The sequence below is a fragment of the Etheostoma spectabile genome, chromosome 23 (genome assembly GCF_008692095.1).
Source record: "Etheostoma spectabile isolate EspeVRDwgs_2016 chromosome 23, UIUC_Espe_1.0, whole genome shotgun sequence".
In the NCBI taxonomy this organism is placed as follows: domain Eukaryota; kingdom Metazoa; phylum Chordata; class Actinopteri; order Perciformes; family Percidae; genus Etheostoma; species Etheostoma spectabile.
Genome location: NC_045755.1, coordinates 17664729 through 17678610, shown reverse-complemented (window position 1 = coordinate 17678610; position 13882 = coordinate 17664729). Strand labels below are relative to the sequence as shown.

Genomic DNA, 13882 nt, shown 5'->3' with positions numbered 1-13882 from the left:
CACACACACACACACACACACACACATATGTATATATCTCATACACTCCCGTACCCACGGAGATAAACACAACATCAGACAGCTGTGGTGGAGGAATGTGGAAAATCGTTCTGGTCTCTGGAGAATGGTGGGAAAAGAAGAAAGAGGGAGAGGATGCGTTTGAGGCTGCTCTCATGGTTGGCCATGACGATGGCCAGCTGGATTTTCCCCTGTAACTCTACATTTTAGCCAAAACACACACCCAAAGACACACTTTCCATGTGTATCCTGTCCCATCCCGTTATGGGATTAGATGGCAGAAAAGATCAACACATCTAACAGCCTCCACCCTTTCAGGAATATCATTACTTTATGTTCAAGTTATGTTTGTTATAGACAGACAGACAGACATTTAAGAGCATTTAAGACAAAAAAAAGCAAAGCCATGTACAATACTTAATAAACAGTAACAGTCTAATAGTAACAGTAATAGTAACAGTTGACAGTAACACAGTAAAACTTTGAAAACAGTAACTTAATAACATAACATAATAATAATAATAATAATAATAATAATAATGTCAAGACTTCAAAGACTTCAATGGTTAATCAAGGAAGGGATAGAGAGACCCCGCCGGATGAAGCCCGGGGCCCCCGTCTGGAGCCAGGCCCAGCGGTGCTCGTGACGAGCGTCTGGGCCGGGTTTGCCACGGCCCGTCGGGCATACCCGAACAAGTAACTGGCACCTCTCCCTCCAGCCCATGGGCCCACCACCTGTGGAGGATCCAAAGGGGTCGGTGCGCTGCATATGGGTGGCAGCGAAGGTTAGGGGCTTCGACGGACCAGAACCGGGCAGCAGAGGCTGGCTCGTGGACGTGGAATGTCCACCTCTCTGTGGGGGAAGGAGCCGGAACTTGTGCGGAGGTGGACGCTACCGGTTAGATCTGGTGGGCTTACTCTACGCACAGTCTCGGTTCTGGAACCGTTCTCCTGGATAGGGTTGGACTCGTCCTACTCCGGAGTTTGCTCATGTGTGAGGCGCCGGGCGGGTGTGGGGATACTCACAAGCCCCCGGCTGAGCGCTGCTGCGTTGGAGTTTACCCCGGGAGGACGGGTCGCCTCCCTACGCCTGCGGGTGTATGGGGGGAAAACTCTGACTGTTGTTTGTGCATATGCACCAAACGAGTTCGGAGTATTCGGCCTTCTTGGAGACCTTGAATGAGTGCCTGTATGGGGCTCCAGTAGGGGACTCCATAGTTCTGCTGGGGGACTTCAAGCACACTGGCAATGATGGAGATACTTGGAGAGGCGCGTGATTGGGAGGAACGGCCTCCCTGATCTAAACCAGAGTGGTTGTCTGTTGTTGGACTTCTGTGCTAGTCATGGATTGTCCATCACAAACACCATGTTCGAACATAGGGATGCTCATAAGTGTACGTGGTACCAGAGCACCCTAGCCAAAGTCAATGATCGATTTTATAATCGTTTCATCGATCTAGGCCGTATGTTTTGGACACTCGGGTGAAGAGAGGGGCAGAGCTGTCAACTGATCACCATCTGGTGGTGAGTTGGGTCAGGGGGTGGGGGAAGACTCTGGACAGACCTTGAAGCCCAAACGGGTAGGGGTAAACTGGGAACGTCTGGAGGAGGCCCCTGTCGACGGACTTTCAACTCACACCTCCGGCGGAGCTTTCGTGCATCCCTGTGGAGGCTGGGGGCATGAACCTGAGTGGACAATGTTCAAAGCTTCCATTGCTAAAGCTGCGGCGGCGAGCTGTGGTCTTAGGGTTTTAGGTGCCTCAAGGGCGGTAACCCACGAACACCCTGGTGGACCCCGTGGTCAGGGAAGCCGTCCGACTGAAGAAGGAGTCTTTCCGGGAATGTTTTCTCGGAGGACTCCGGAGGCAGTTGCAGGGTACCGACGCCCGAAGGGCTGCAGCCTCTGCTGTGACAGAGGCAAACAGCGGGGTGTGGGAGAAGTTCGGAGAAGATATGGAGAAGGACTTTCGGTCGGCACCAAGGTGCTTCTGGAAAACCGTTCGCCACCTCAGGAGGGGAAGCGAGGAATCATCCAAGCTGTATACAGTAAGGTGGGGACCTTGTTGACCTCAACTGAGGAGGTAATAGGGCGGTGGAAGGAGCACTTTGAGGAACTCTAAATCCCTGCCACGCCCTCTTTGGTGGAGGCAGAGCTGGAGGATGATGGGGGATTGTCGTCAATTTCCCTGGTGGAAGTCGCTGAGGTAGTCAACAACTCCACAGCGGCAAAGCCCCAGGGATTGGAGATCCGTCCAGAAATCTGAAAGCTCTGGGTGTGAGGGGCTGTCTTGGTGTACACGCCTCTTCAACATTGCGTGGAAGTTTGGACGGTGCCTAAGGAGTGCAGACCGGTGGTGGTTCCCCTCTTCAAAAGGGGGACCAGAGGGTGTGTGCCATTACAGGGGTATCACACTTCTCAGCCTCCCTGGTAAAGTCTACTCCAAGGTGCTGGAAAGGAGGGTTCGGCCGATAGTCGAACCTCGGATTGAAGAGGAACAATGCGGATTCCGTCCTGGTCGTGGAACAACGGATCAGATCTTTACTCTCGCAAGGATCTTGGAGGGGCCTGAGTATGCCCAACCAGTCTACATGTGTTTTGTGGATCTGGAGAAGGCGTATGACCGGGTCCCCGGGAAAAATTGTGGGAGGTGTTCGCGGAATATGGGGTGAGGGGTCCCTTCTTAGGGCCATCCATCTCTGTATGAACCAAGCGAGAGCTGTGTCCGGTTCTCGGCAGTATCGGACTCGTTCCAGGTGAGGTTGGCCTCCGCCAGGGCTGCGCTTTGTCACCAATCCTGTTTGTATATTTATGGACAGGATATCGAGGCGTAGTCGGGGCGGGAGGGGTTGCAGTTCGGTGGGCTCGGGATCTCATCGCTGCTTTTTGCGGATGATGTGGTCCTGATGGCATCATCGGTCTGTGACCTTCAGCACTCACTGGATCGGTTCGCAGCCGAGTGTGAAGCGGCTGGATGAGGATCAGCACCTCTAATCTGAGGCCATGGTTCTCAGCAGGAAACCGATGGGTGCTTTCTTCGGGTGGGGATGTTCTTACCCCAAGTGAAGGAGTTTAAGTACCTTGGGGTCTTGTTCGCGAGTGAGGGGACTATGGAGCGTGAGATTGGTCGGAGATCGGAGCAGCTGGTGCGGTATTACATTCCGTTTACGCACCGTTGTGACGAAAAGAGAGCTGAGCCAGAGGCAAAGCTCTCGATCTACCGGGCAATTTCGTTCCTACCCTCACCTATGGTCATGAAGGCTGGTCATGACCGAAAGAACGAGATCCAGTTACAAGCGGCCGAAATGGGTTTCCTCAGGAGGGTGTCTGGCGTCTCCCTTAGAATAGGGTAGAAGCTCAGTCATCGAGAGGAGCTCGGAGTAGAGCCGCTGCTCCTTCGCGTCGAAAGAGCCAGTTGAGGTGGTTCGGGCATCTGGTGAGGATGCCTCCTGGGCGCCTCCCTAGGGAGGTGTTCCAGGCACGTCCAGCTGGGAGGGCCTCGGGAAGACCCAGGACTAGGTGAGAGATTATATCTCCACCTGGCCTGGGAACGCCTCGATCCCCAGTCGGAGCTGGTTGATGTGGCTCGGGAAAGGGAAGTTTGGGGTCCCCTACTGGAGCTGCTGGCCCCGCGACCCGATACCGGATAAGCGGATGAAGATGGATGGATGGATGTTAACGAAAAATTGTAATATTATAGGTAAATTTTTGTATTCAAATTGAAATTTTCTACATTACATCTAGATGAAAAATAGCAAGAAATGTACTTTATCCAACATAAAAAGATGCCAAAACGTCTATTTTATCAGAAATAGTTTAATGTAATTTGTTTTTTCCTGATCATTTACACTGAAGTTTGCATGTAAAACGATGATTGCAAAGACACAAGTAATTAGTTGAGTTAAAACTGGATGTTAAGGACATGAAAAAGCCTCAACAATCTTTGGTTTCCAGTGGGAATTAAAGGAAAAGAAATGGACATCTGAGGTTGAGAGTGCAGATTAGCTTTCCTTTCACAATAGTAGATGAAAATGTACTGCTACTACACTTTGGATTCCCTGATCATTCACACTGACCCAACCATCCTGACATCTGTGAGCACAAGAAGATGCAGAAAATCAATATGCTGATTTATATTTAGTGATTTTCCCTCCATCTCTGTTGACAGACGTTTCGGCCAGCTGCCATGTTGATCGAGCGGTCCATGGACTTTGGGAAAACATGGCAGGTTTATCGTTACTTTGCCTACGACTGCGAGTCATCCTTCCCCGGCGTGCCCTCCAGGCCAATGGCCAGAGTGGACGAGATAGTCTGCGACTCCCATTACTCAGACATCGAACCCTCCACAGAGGGAGAAGTGAGTTTTACTTGAAATTTACATTTTTGAAGGTTTTTCTTCTGATAAGAGTGCCTCGATTAGATTGTAGGATCTACATATATAAACAAAATGTGTCTCTCGCTAAAGTCCCTTTCTATACAAATTTTCCCTTGGTTTTCTCTTTTTGGTCTTTTTTTGTCTTATAGGTTATATTTCGGGTGCTGGACCCCGTCTTTCAGATTGAGGACCCCTACAGCCTGAGGATACAGAGTAAGCTGCTCCTAAATTACCATAGTGCATGTCCCCTGGGAAACTCGGCTCTAAAGAGCAATTAGCTGAAATCAACTGACAACTGTCTCTATTATCCCTTTTATCAGTATGAAATTCGCTAGTTATTTTTAGTAAACATACTAGAAAATATATGGATATTATGGACATAAAGATAAAATGTGACTAAATAATCAAGATCATACAGAAAGTGGTAGACAAAAGAGTACACTGAGCACATTCGTTTTACCCAAGCCTGACCTCTGACCTCTCTGGTGAGGGGCCAAAGGAAAGACTAAGAGAAATATCCAGTGAACATACAACAGTATTGAGATGAATTGTAGTATTTTTTAGTTGTCTGTTGCCCAGGCAACAGCTACCTGGAGCAGAGTTTCAGGGGTCAGACGGGGAAGAGCGCTGCATGGAATTTCACATGTGGGAGTAACTGGGCCTTCGTACGCTCACCACCAGCCTGAGACACACTCACACACACACACACATGCAGAGGCCTCATGTTAAGTATGTGGTGAATGCTGGGGGTATGTGAGGAACAATGGCGGCCTATTTGAAATCTGAAACTCCGCAAGAAACTGGAAAGATGTGTAAAGAAAGCTCTAAAAACTTGTTATATACCTAACACTCATTATTTCCTGTGTGTGTTTGTTTGTGTGTGTGTGTGTGTGTGTGTGTGTGTGTGTGCACGCGCGCAGACATGCTGAAGATCACTAATCTCCGGGTGAAGTTCACCAAGCTCCACACATTGGGCGACAACCTGCTCGACTCCCGCGACGATGTGATAGAGAAGTACTACTACTCCCTCTATGACATGGTCGTCCGTGGCAACTGCTTCTGCTACGGTCATGCCTCGGAGTGCGCCCCCATGGATGGAGCAACGTTTGATGCTGAGGGCATGGTACATCCAACTCATCTAATGGTCTTTAACGGCAAAAGGTGTTCCCTAGGTCTTGAATGACTGAGTCTTGAATGAGTGTTTTGTATTTTGCTAATTGATACTAAAACCTCGAAAGTAAATGAAAGATCCAGTTATGAAGCTTGAAACAAAATTCAACATAACTCTGGTACTACAAATGGTGTAAATTTATTTTGTGTGTGTGCAGGTCCATGGCCGCTGTGCATGCAACCACAACACAGAGGGATTAAACTGTGAGCGCTGTCAGGACTTCTACCATGATATGCCTTGGAGACCTGCAGAGGGGCAAAACACCCACGCCTGCAAGAGTAAGAACACAGACATTAATACAGAGTTCACTTCTCTTTCGGGTTTTTTCTGTCTTTTGCTCTGTGCCTGTTCACATTTTCGATAATACACCTATAAAGTTTTAAGAGAAGTTTGACACCACTGTCATGTTTGTATGTTTATTACAATATAGAGCAAGGGTCAGTTGGTTAGCTTAGCTTAGCATTAAGTTTGAAAACAGGGGGAAACAGTTGTCCTGACTCTGTCCAAAGGTGTCAACAGCCACCTCCAAAGCTCATTAAACAACACATTACATCCTATTTGTTTAATGGGTATAAAAAGGAAGTGTGACAACGACAATTTGTGGATAACCAAACTACGCTAGCTCTTTCCCCCTGCTTACAGTCTTCAGGCTAAGCCAAGCTAAGCTAACCAGCTGCTGGAGGTGGTTAGGTTTATGAAAGTGGTATCAATCTTATCTTAAGACGAAAGTGAATAAAGATTTTTTTTTTAATTGTGTAAGTAAATGTCCTTCACGTACAAAACTCTAACAAAGCGCTTTAAAGACATGACGCTGGAGCTGCAACGATTAATCAGTCTGCAACTATTTAATAATAAAAATAAAAATGCCATCTTCTTAAATAAAAGGATTTGCTGCTTTCCTCTTTTATATCTGAAAGTGAATTAAATATATTTGGTATAGTTGTAGCCTTATACTCTATAACACAGAACTGATACAATAAAATGACAAATAAATACTTACAAGTAATTTAAAATACAAGAGTAAAGTCTTTACTTATTTTAGATTATTTTCAATTTTCAATTTTCTTGGCTCTTTAATGACAGTTTTCAGTTGTATTTAAATGTCCTAATTGTCTTAAGTGTTTTTTTTTTATAAAGCACTTTGAATTGCCTTGTTGTTGAAATGTGCTTGAAAATGAAATAAAATGCACATTTCCAAAAGCAAGACCAGCAGCAAATCTCACTTTCTTTCTCAGAGTGCGAGTGTAACCATCACTCCACATCGTGTCACTTCGACCTGGCCGTGTACATGACGACCGGCAACATTAGCGGAGGCGTGTGCGACGACTGTCAGCACAACACGGTGGGCCGACAGTGCGAGCAGTGTGCACCCTTCTACTTCCAGCACCCAAACCGAGACCTCAGGGACCCCAACGTCTGTGAGCGTGAGTCACCTCCACATTACCTCTCTGAGTGTTCTCCGCTGCGGTGTTCCTCTTTACGGTCCATGCTACTCGTTACATGGACAGTCTGTTGAAATGTTGGTGTCCTCCTCCAGGACATGTTTCTTTCAGCACCATCTGGAGCTGCATCCTTTGAAGTGAAAAGCAGAAAGTAGCTGTTGTTACATCATGATTGTAATTACCTGCTGAGTACTGGGTTCAAGTGGAAATAGTGCAGTAAAGTGAAACACAGCCTCCCCCTCTATTTACCTCTTTACTAGACTTTTAATTACACGCTGCTTTTGCAGCTCTTTGCACTTCACTATCTTGTCCACTGACAAATAGCTCACTTACTGGTGATGTAATCTTACCACAAAATAGTAATTTCGAATCTTTATTTTTTTAACAAAATGAAAGGAAATCCCTTCATCTTACATCAATTAGCTACACAGCAAGATATTTCAACATTTACTGACCAAAATCTGTTGTGTATATTTGTAATCCCAAAAGAATTTTTCTGTTGCTTCACCATTAGGCGTTTTCCACTTTAACACAACAATATCATAATCTACTGGGCAGATTTCCCTCGCTATGTCTGTCCATTGTGAAATATGTCAATCTTTCACATGACCATAAGATGTTGGAATGATAATCATTCATGTGTCCACGCAGTCTCACTAATGTCATTTTTCACGTCTCCACAGCGTGTAACTGTGACCCCTCCGGGTCTCTGCAGGGCGGACTGTGTGACTCGCACAACGATGTGGCCAGCGGGATGATCTCAGGCCAGTGTCGGTGCAAAGCCAATGTGGAGGGCGAACGCTGCGACCACTGCAGACAGGGACACTACGGACTGGGACAGGGGCCTCACGGCTGCCTCTGTAAGTCACAATCAGTTAGAATTCTGTTTAGGCCCCAAGTATGTTTGTATTGTCTGTTAAATATCTCAGTTCACATAAAGAGAAAAATCATCCTTTTGCTCAGAAAAAACAAAATAGTTATTCATATTTTGCTGCCATATTTATCCTAGCTCTCTGTGGGAACAGTTGACTAAAAATAAGGAAAACTAAACAGGATGGAGGGTGGATATTGTTTTGGGATATTTTTCACTCAGTATGAAACACAAATGCTTTAAAGTAAAACAGGAGACTCCTTAATTCACCCCTTAAGTTAGCCGGAGTTCCCTTAATTTCTAAAATAATCTAACCTCTTAAAAAACACCTTAATTTGAAAAGCTATAAATTATCAATTTAAGTAGGCTTCAATTAAAAGAGTACATGACATTTCCATTTGTTTTCCACTTTGGGTTTAACCCCTTACAACTTCCTTAAACCTTGCCTTTAATCCTCATGCCCCAATCATTAAAGATACCAAATATATATTACAAACCAAATATATGAGAATCCATGAATTTTCCTCTTTAAATCCTATTACTAATACCTTAATTTGTTTAGGTGAATTTATGGGTTTTTGGAGAACTTCCAATTAAAACTGACACTAACATCCACAGTGTGGATAAACTACAGTCAGTCAAACAGACATAGTTGACATAGTTGGATCTGTTGCTTCATTGTTGGGTTGTGTGTTTTTGCAGCGTGTACCTGTAACCCGCTGGGAACTCTGCCTGGAGGAAACCCCTGTGATTCAGACACAGGGAGGTGCTTCTGCAAACGCCTCGTCGACGGACATAACTGCGATCAGTGTCTGGTGCGCAAACACAGCTTACTACTTACTACTTTTACCTCTACATATATGTGTTTGTGCAGTGTAGGAACAAATGTCTGTTCTCCATTCTTTTCCCTGTAGCCGCAGCACTGGGGTCTGTCCAATGACATGGACGGCTGCAAATCATGTGACTGCGACCAGGGTGGGGCTGAAAACAATAAGTATGTTTAGATATCTGTTTTGTTAATTACTTATTTTAAGATAAGAGCTCATAGCATGCAATGTAGTTTTATACTTATTGTTGGCTGTACTAAGAGTACAGATACAGGAGTTGTATTTAATTTGATTTCAACATAAATGCACAAAAACAGACAAAACAAAAGGTACTGAGAGACATATAATACCAAATCTCTCCTTTTACAGCTGTGATCCTCACACAGGACAGTGTGTGTGCAGGGAGCACATGTTTGGACGACGCTGCGATCAAGTCGAGTCTGGCTTCTACTTCATCGCTCTGGATCACTACACCTACGAGGCAGAGGACGCCAAGCATGGACCTGTGAGTGTGTGTATTGTACCGCCCCATCTACTTACCCCAATGTGTAAACTACAGCTTTGTTGATCTCTTTCTGTCTGTCAGGGTGTGACGGTGGTACCGAGGCCTTACCCTCTGGATCGCAGTCCGACATGGACCGGTATGGGTTTTGTTAATATGCCAGAAGGAGCTTACTTAGAGTTCACCATTAACAACATCCCAGAGTCCATGGACTATGACATCCTTATTCGCTATGAGCCCCAGGTAAACACACACACACTCACACACATTGTGAGCGTTTGTACCCACGTCTTTGGGTAGAAATTGCTGATAGTAGTTCATTATATTTAAAGGAACACTGTGGAAAGCACTGTAAAATGAGATGATGTTAGGATCAACTGATCTGGATTTGGGTCTGTTTAACAGACAATTGTACTGCATTATACAGAAATTAAAGAATGGGCCCCAAGATAGCTCAGTTGGTAGAGCGGCGACCATATATAGAGGTTTACTCCTTGATGCAATGGGCAGGGTTTGGCTCTGACCTGCGGCCCTTTGCTGCATATCATTTCCCCTCTCTCTCCTTTCATTTCTTCAGCTTCATTTTTTTTTTTTCTTTCTTCTTCTATTTTTTTTCTTTTTTCTTGCCAAAACTGCTGCTGGATTTTCAATTTCCTCGCAGGAGCATCCAAAAGGATTAATAAAGAGAAGTCTAAGTCTAGTCAATAAAGGGCTAAAAATGTCCCAAAAAAATCCTCTAAAAGAAAAAGAAGAAATAAATTAATATCCGTAGAGCTAAATTGGCAAGTCAACCAGGTCAATACATCAGCCACATTAGCCGTTTGCAGAAATATCAGTATCAGGATATAAACTGGAATTAACTGAGTTCTGTACTCACTCCTGCAGCTCTGAGTGCCAGCGTTGCGTAGTAACCTGTTTGCAGTGTTGACACCCGTAGCCCTCATGTGGTACAGGCATTTGAGACAGGCGCCTGTCCGAGCGTCACAGGACCCGGGTCGTGCATGTCGATGTTGCTGCGCACTGGCAGGGCATGCAGCGCCCACCGGGCACCAGAGGGTTCCCGAAGGAACCGGGAGCACTCATCACACTGGCACCTGGGTGAGGAAAGGAACAGGAAGTCAAATCATGTTCACGGGATAAGAGAGGGGACCTCAAGTGTTGTTTGGGTTTCAAGATGGGATGACATTAAGATGCTTTGAGCACTTAAGAAAGCTGCTTACATAAAACAAATCTCTTATTAATAATTACTGTGTGTGTGTGTGTTGGGTGTGTGTGTGTGTGTGGTGTGTGTGTGTGTGTGTGGGTGTGGGTGGGTGTGTGTGTGTGGTGTGTGTATATTGTATACACACACCTTTGTAGCCAGGGCTGCACACCACACACCAGCTGGTTACTATTAGCCATAAGGTAACAGCTGTCAGAAAACTGGGCGTCCACTGCGGGGTCCATCAGGGCACCTACGGGGCGACAGTTGCCACCTGAACCCAACAATGGGTGCCATGGTAACCGTCCAAACACCTGGAAGTACAGAAAAGGGTTAAAGTAGAAATATTACACTTCACTTGACTCCCATCCCTTTAATGTAGCTTTGTGCAACTTCTACTCCACAGTGGTGTCCAGTGGTAAAGTCTCTGCAGCCTTGACACTCTCCGGTCTGAGGGTGGCAGTACCGCTGTGGCCGTTACACTGGCCGCCCTACACTGAGGGAAGCCCCAGAAGCCGGGCAGGCAGTGGGAACACTGGCGCCCTGTGGCCCCAGGGCACACTCAACTGGCCCGTCGCCTCGTGGCAGAAGGCGTCGATGAACCCCGAGCGTCACACTCGCAAGCTGAGGGAGAACATTAATATATAACTTTCTTGTGACTGAGCTACTTACATGGGAATAGGGTAAGACAATCTTAAGACACTAATAAATAGCACCATAACTTCCCATGTACTACATAGGATAATGTTTTTTTGTATTTCTGAAGTTTCATTTAGTTTTAAATTGAAGCTCATCTTATAATTAGAAGCGAAATCTGAACATTGCACAAAGCCGATGTCAAAATTGTGAGAACAAACTGGTTTTGAGGAAACTGCCTTTTAAAGATAGTTTTGCAATATTGCATACCTTAAACACTATTTAAAGCACAATATCTAATCAATCATCTCAGCATCCTATACCTTGTATGCTTAATTATCCTAAAATCTACGGAATCTACTGACTCAAAAAGAAAAAGTAGTAAAATAAACACCAATGTGTATTTGGTGATTTACTTTCCACAGTCTGAAAGAAGACATGTCATGGAAGCTCAAAATCTCATCACTGATCAGTGCACGAAGAAACAAAACAAAGCTTTGCCTGCTGCGTCTGGCCTATAATACGGTATAGTCATGTAAAACTTACACCTGCAGCCGTTGGGGCTGAGAGAAAGTCGCCGGGGCCAGTGGTCGCAGTTCCTGCCGACCACGTTGGATCGCACGCACTGACCTCCACTGGGCTCACACACAGAATTAGTGAACCTGAGGGTCACATGGCATGCTGGGAGATAAGATGAGAGAAAGAAAGAAGGACATTGTGAGAATGTTATGAGGAATATACTTGACAAGACATTAGTTGTAACATAGCCTTAAATGATAGACAGATACACATATTTTTCCAAAAAGAAAATAACAAAATGTTTCAACTGTACAGACACATTATATCACATACAGAGCTACGTACCCATGGCTCCTTTGTGGAGAGAGCAGAGACGCTGAAGATGTAGTTGTTACAGATGTCGGTCAAGGGGCTTTGACAACGCTCTGGCTGGTCCAGACACCGGTAGCGCTGAAACGTATCCACGCTCACCACATCGACCCCATGGAACATGTCCAGCTCCCTGACCGGGGTACAGCACAACTAAAAGAGAGGAGGAGGAGGAGGAAGAAGAGGAGGAGGAGGTCAAGGGAAATGGAAACCATAATAAAAAAAATGTAATAATGTTGCTTAAGTATTAGCAAGTAGCCACCAATCACAAGGTTTACATGGATTATTTAGTCTAACAGGAAGGAAGATCAACAAGGACAAGGCCATCCTTTAAGATAACTTGGGGATGAAGGATGAATAATCAACGTACGAGTCGACGAGTGTGTACGGGCTCTGGACGTCACTGACTGAGAGTAGGAGCAGGTGAGACGAACGGTGTAGTTCAGTCCTTGCTCGAAAACACACGGCCTCACCAGCAACACGTGTCTGAAACACAGCAGAGAGAGGTCAGTGTGAGGAGTGAATGTCTTGCTAGAGAGACACAGTAGTAAAGTAAACTAATGTTTTTACCTGGATCCAGGTGGAAGAGAGATGGACTGCTCGTCTCCGCCTGGATGGAGTTGCGCAGTGAGAGGGTAGTTTGGAGGGTTATAGACGGGGCGCTGCACTCGGATGTTACCTGCTCCACTGGTCGGCAGCTGCAAACATATAGAGACAAGGTTATTTATTTTACTTAAAGGTCCATGGTGTGTAAATGTACTTTATGAGGTAGTTTAACATTAAATGAGTTCCCCAGCCTGCCTATGGCCCCCTGGTGGCTAGAAATGGTGATAGGTGTCAACCGAGCCCTGGGTATCCTGCTCTGCCTTTGAGAAGAAGCTCTGATGGGCCGATCTGGAATTTGCCCCTTATGAGGTAATAATGGGTAAGGTTACCGCCCCTTTCTCTGCTTGCCCACCCAGAGAATTCGCCAGAGAGAGAGAATTCCCCCCCTCTCCTCCTCAATAGCTACAGACACAGAAATGGCACATACTAAGGAAAGCGCATTGTGGGACTGGCTCTAGGGCTTTAATTCTGCACCAAGGCTGAATTTTGGGAAAGAGACTTCAGATATGGTATTAGGGACCACTAAGGTCTATATAAAAGAGACTTCAGATATGGTATTAGGGGACCACTAAGTCTTTATAAAAGAGACTTCAGATACGTATTAGGGGACCACTAAGGTTAATAAAGAGACTTCAGATACAGTATTAGGGACCACTAAGGTCTATATAAAAGAGACTTCAGATACAGTATTAGGGGACCAAAGGTCTATAAAAGAGACTTCAGATACAGTATTAGGGACCACTAAGGTCTATATAAAAGAGACTTCAGATACAGTATTAGGAGACCACTAAGGCTATATAAAGAGACTTCAGATACAGTATTAGGGACCACTAAGGTCTATATAAAAGAGACTTCAGATACAGTATAGGGACCACTAAGGTCTATATAAAAGAGACTTAGAACAGTATTAGGGACCACTAAGGTCTATATAAAAGAGACTCAGATACAGTATTAGGGGACCACTAAGGTCTATTAAAGAGCTTCAGATACAGTATAGGGGACACTAAAGGTCTATATAAAAGAGACTTCAGATACAGTATAGGGACCACTAAGGTCTATAAAAGAACTTCAGATACAGTATTGGAGACCATAAGGTCTATACAAAAGCATCGGCAACAGCACACATGTCATGGGACCTTTAAAACTAATGAAATTACAAATAAAACAAATATTCTGTGTTATAACGTTGTTCTTGATCGTATATCCCAAAGTGTAGAACTTAAAATTTGGACAGAAACCACAGTATGTGTGTGTGTGTGTGTGTGTGTGTGGTGTTGTGTGTGTGTGTGTGTGTGTGTGTGTGTGTGTGTGTGTGGGTGTGTGTGTGTGTGTGCTGCGTGTTGTGTG

The 13882-nt window shown here is 45.3% G+C and overlaps 1 protein-coding gene and 1 long non-coding RNA gene across 2 annotated transcripts in view; one reads left to right on the top strand and one right to left on the bottom strand.

The window, feature by feature from the left end:
• lamb1b (laminin, beta 1b) overlaps nucleotides 1-13882 on the top strand; it is a 36549-nt gene that overhangs the window by 7454 nt on the left and 15213 nt on the right. Inside the window, exons 5-14 of the mRNA XM_032505604.1 lie at nucleotides 4185-4373; nucleotides 4541-4604; nucleotides 5312-5514; nucleotides 5720-5840; nucleotides 6798-6986; nucleotides 7688-7864; nucleotides 8578-8690; nucleotides 8790-8869; nucleotides 9072-9207; nucleotides 9289-9447. Of these exons, the coding sequence (XP_032361495.1) occupies nucleotides 4185-4373; nucleotides 4541-4604; nucleotides 5312-5514; nucleotides 5720-5840; nucleotides 6798-6986; nucleotides 7688-7864; nucleotides 8578-8690; nucleotides 8790-8869; nucleotides 9072-9207; nucleotides 9289-9447 (1431 nt within the window). The remainder of the gene's footprint in view (nucleotides 1-4184; nucleotides 4374-4540; nucleotides 4605-5311; nucleotides 5515-5719; nucleotides 5841-6797; nucleotides 6987-7687; nucleotides 7865-8577; nucleotides 8691-8789; nucleotides 8870-9071; nucleotides 9208-9288; nucleotides 9448-13882) is intronic.
• Nucleotides 7079-13882, bottom strand: part of LOC116673382 (uncharacterized) — an 18185-nt gene continuing 11381 nt past the window's right edge. The window contains exon 3 of the long non-coding RNA XR_004327827.1: nucleotides 7079-7090. This is a non-coding gene — a long non-coding RNA (uncharacterized LOC116673382). The remainder of the gene's footprint in view (nucleotides 7091-13882) is intronic.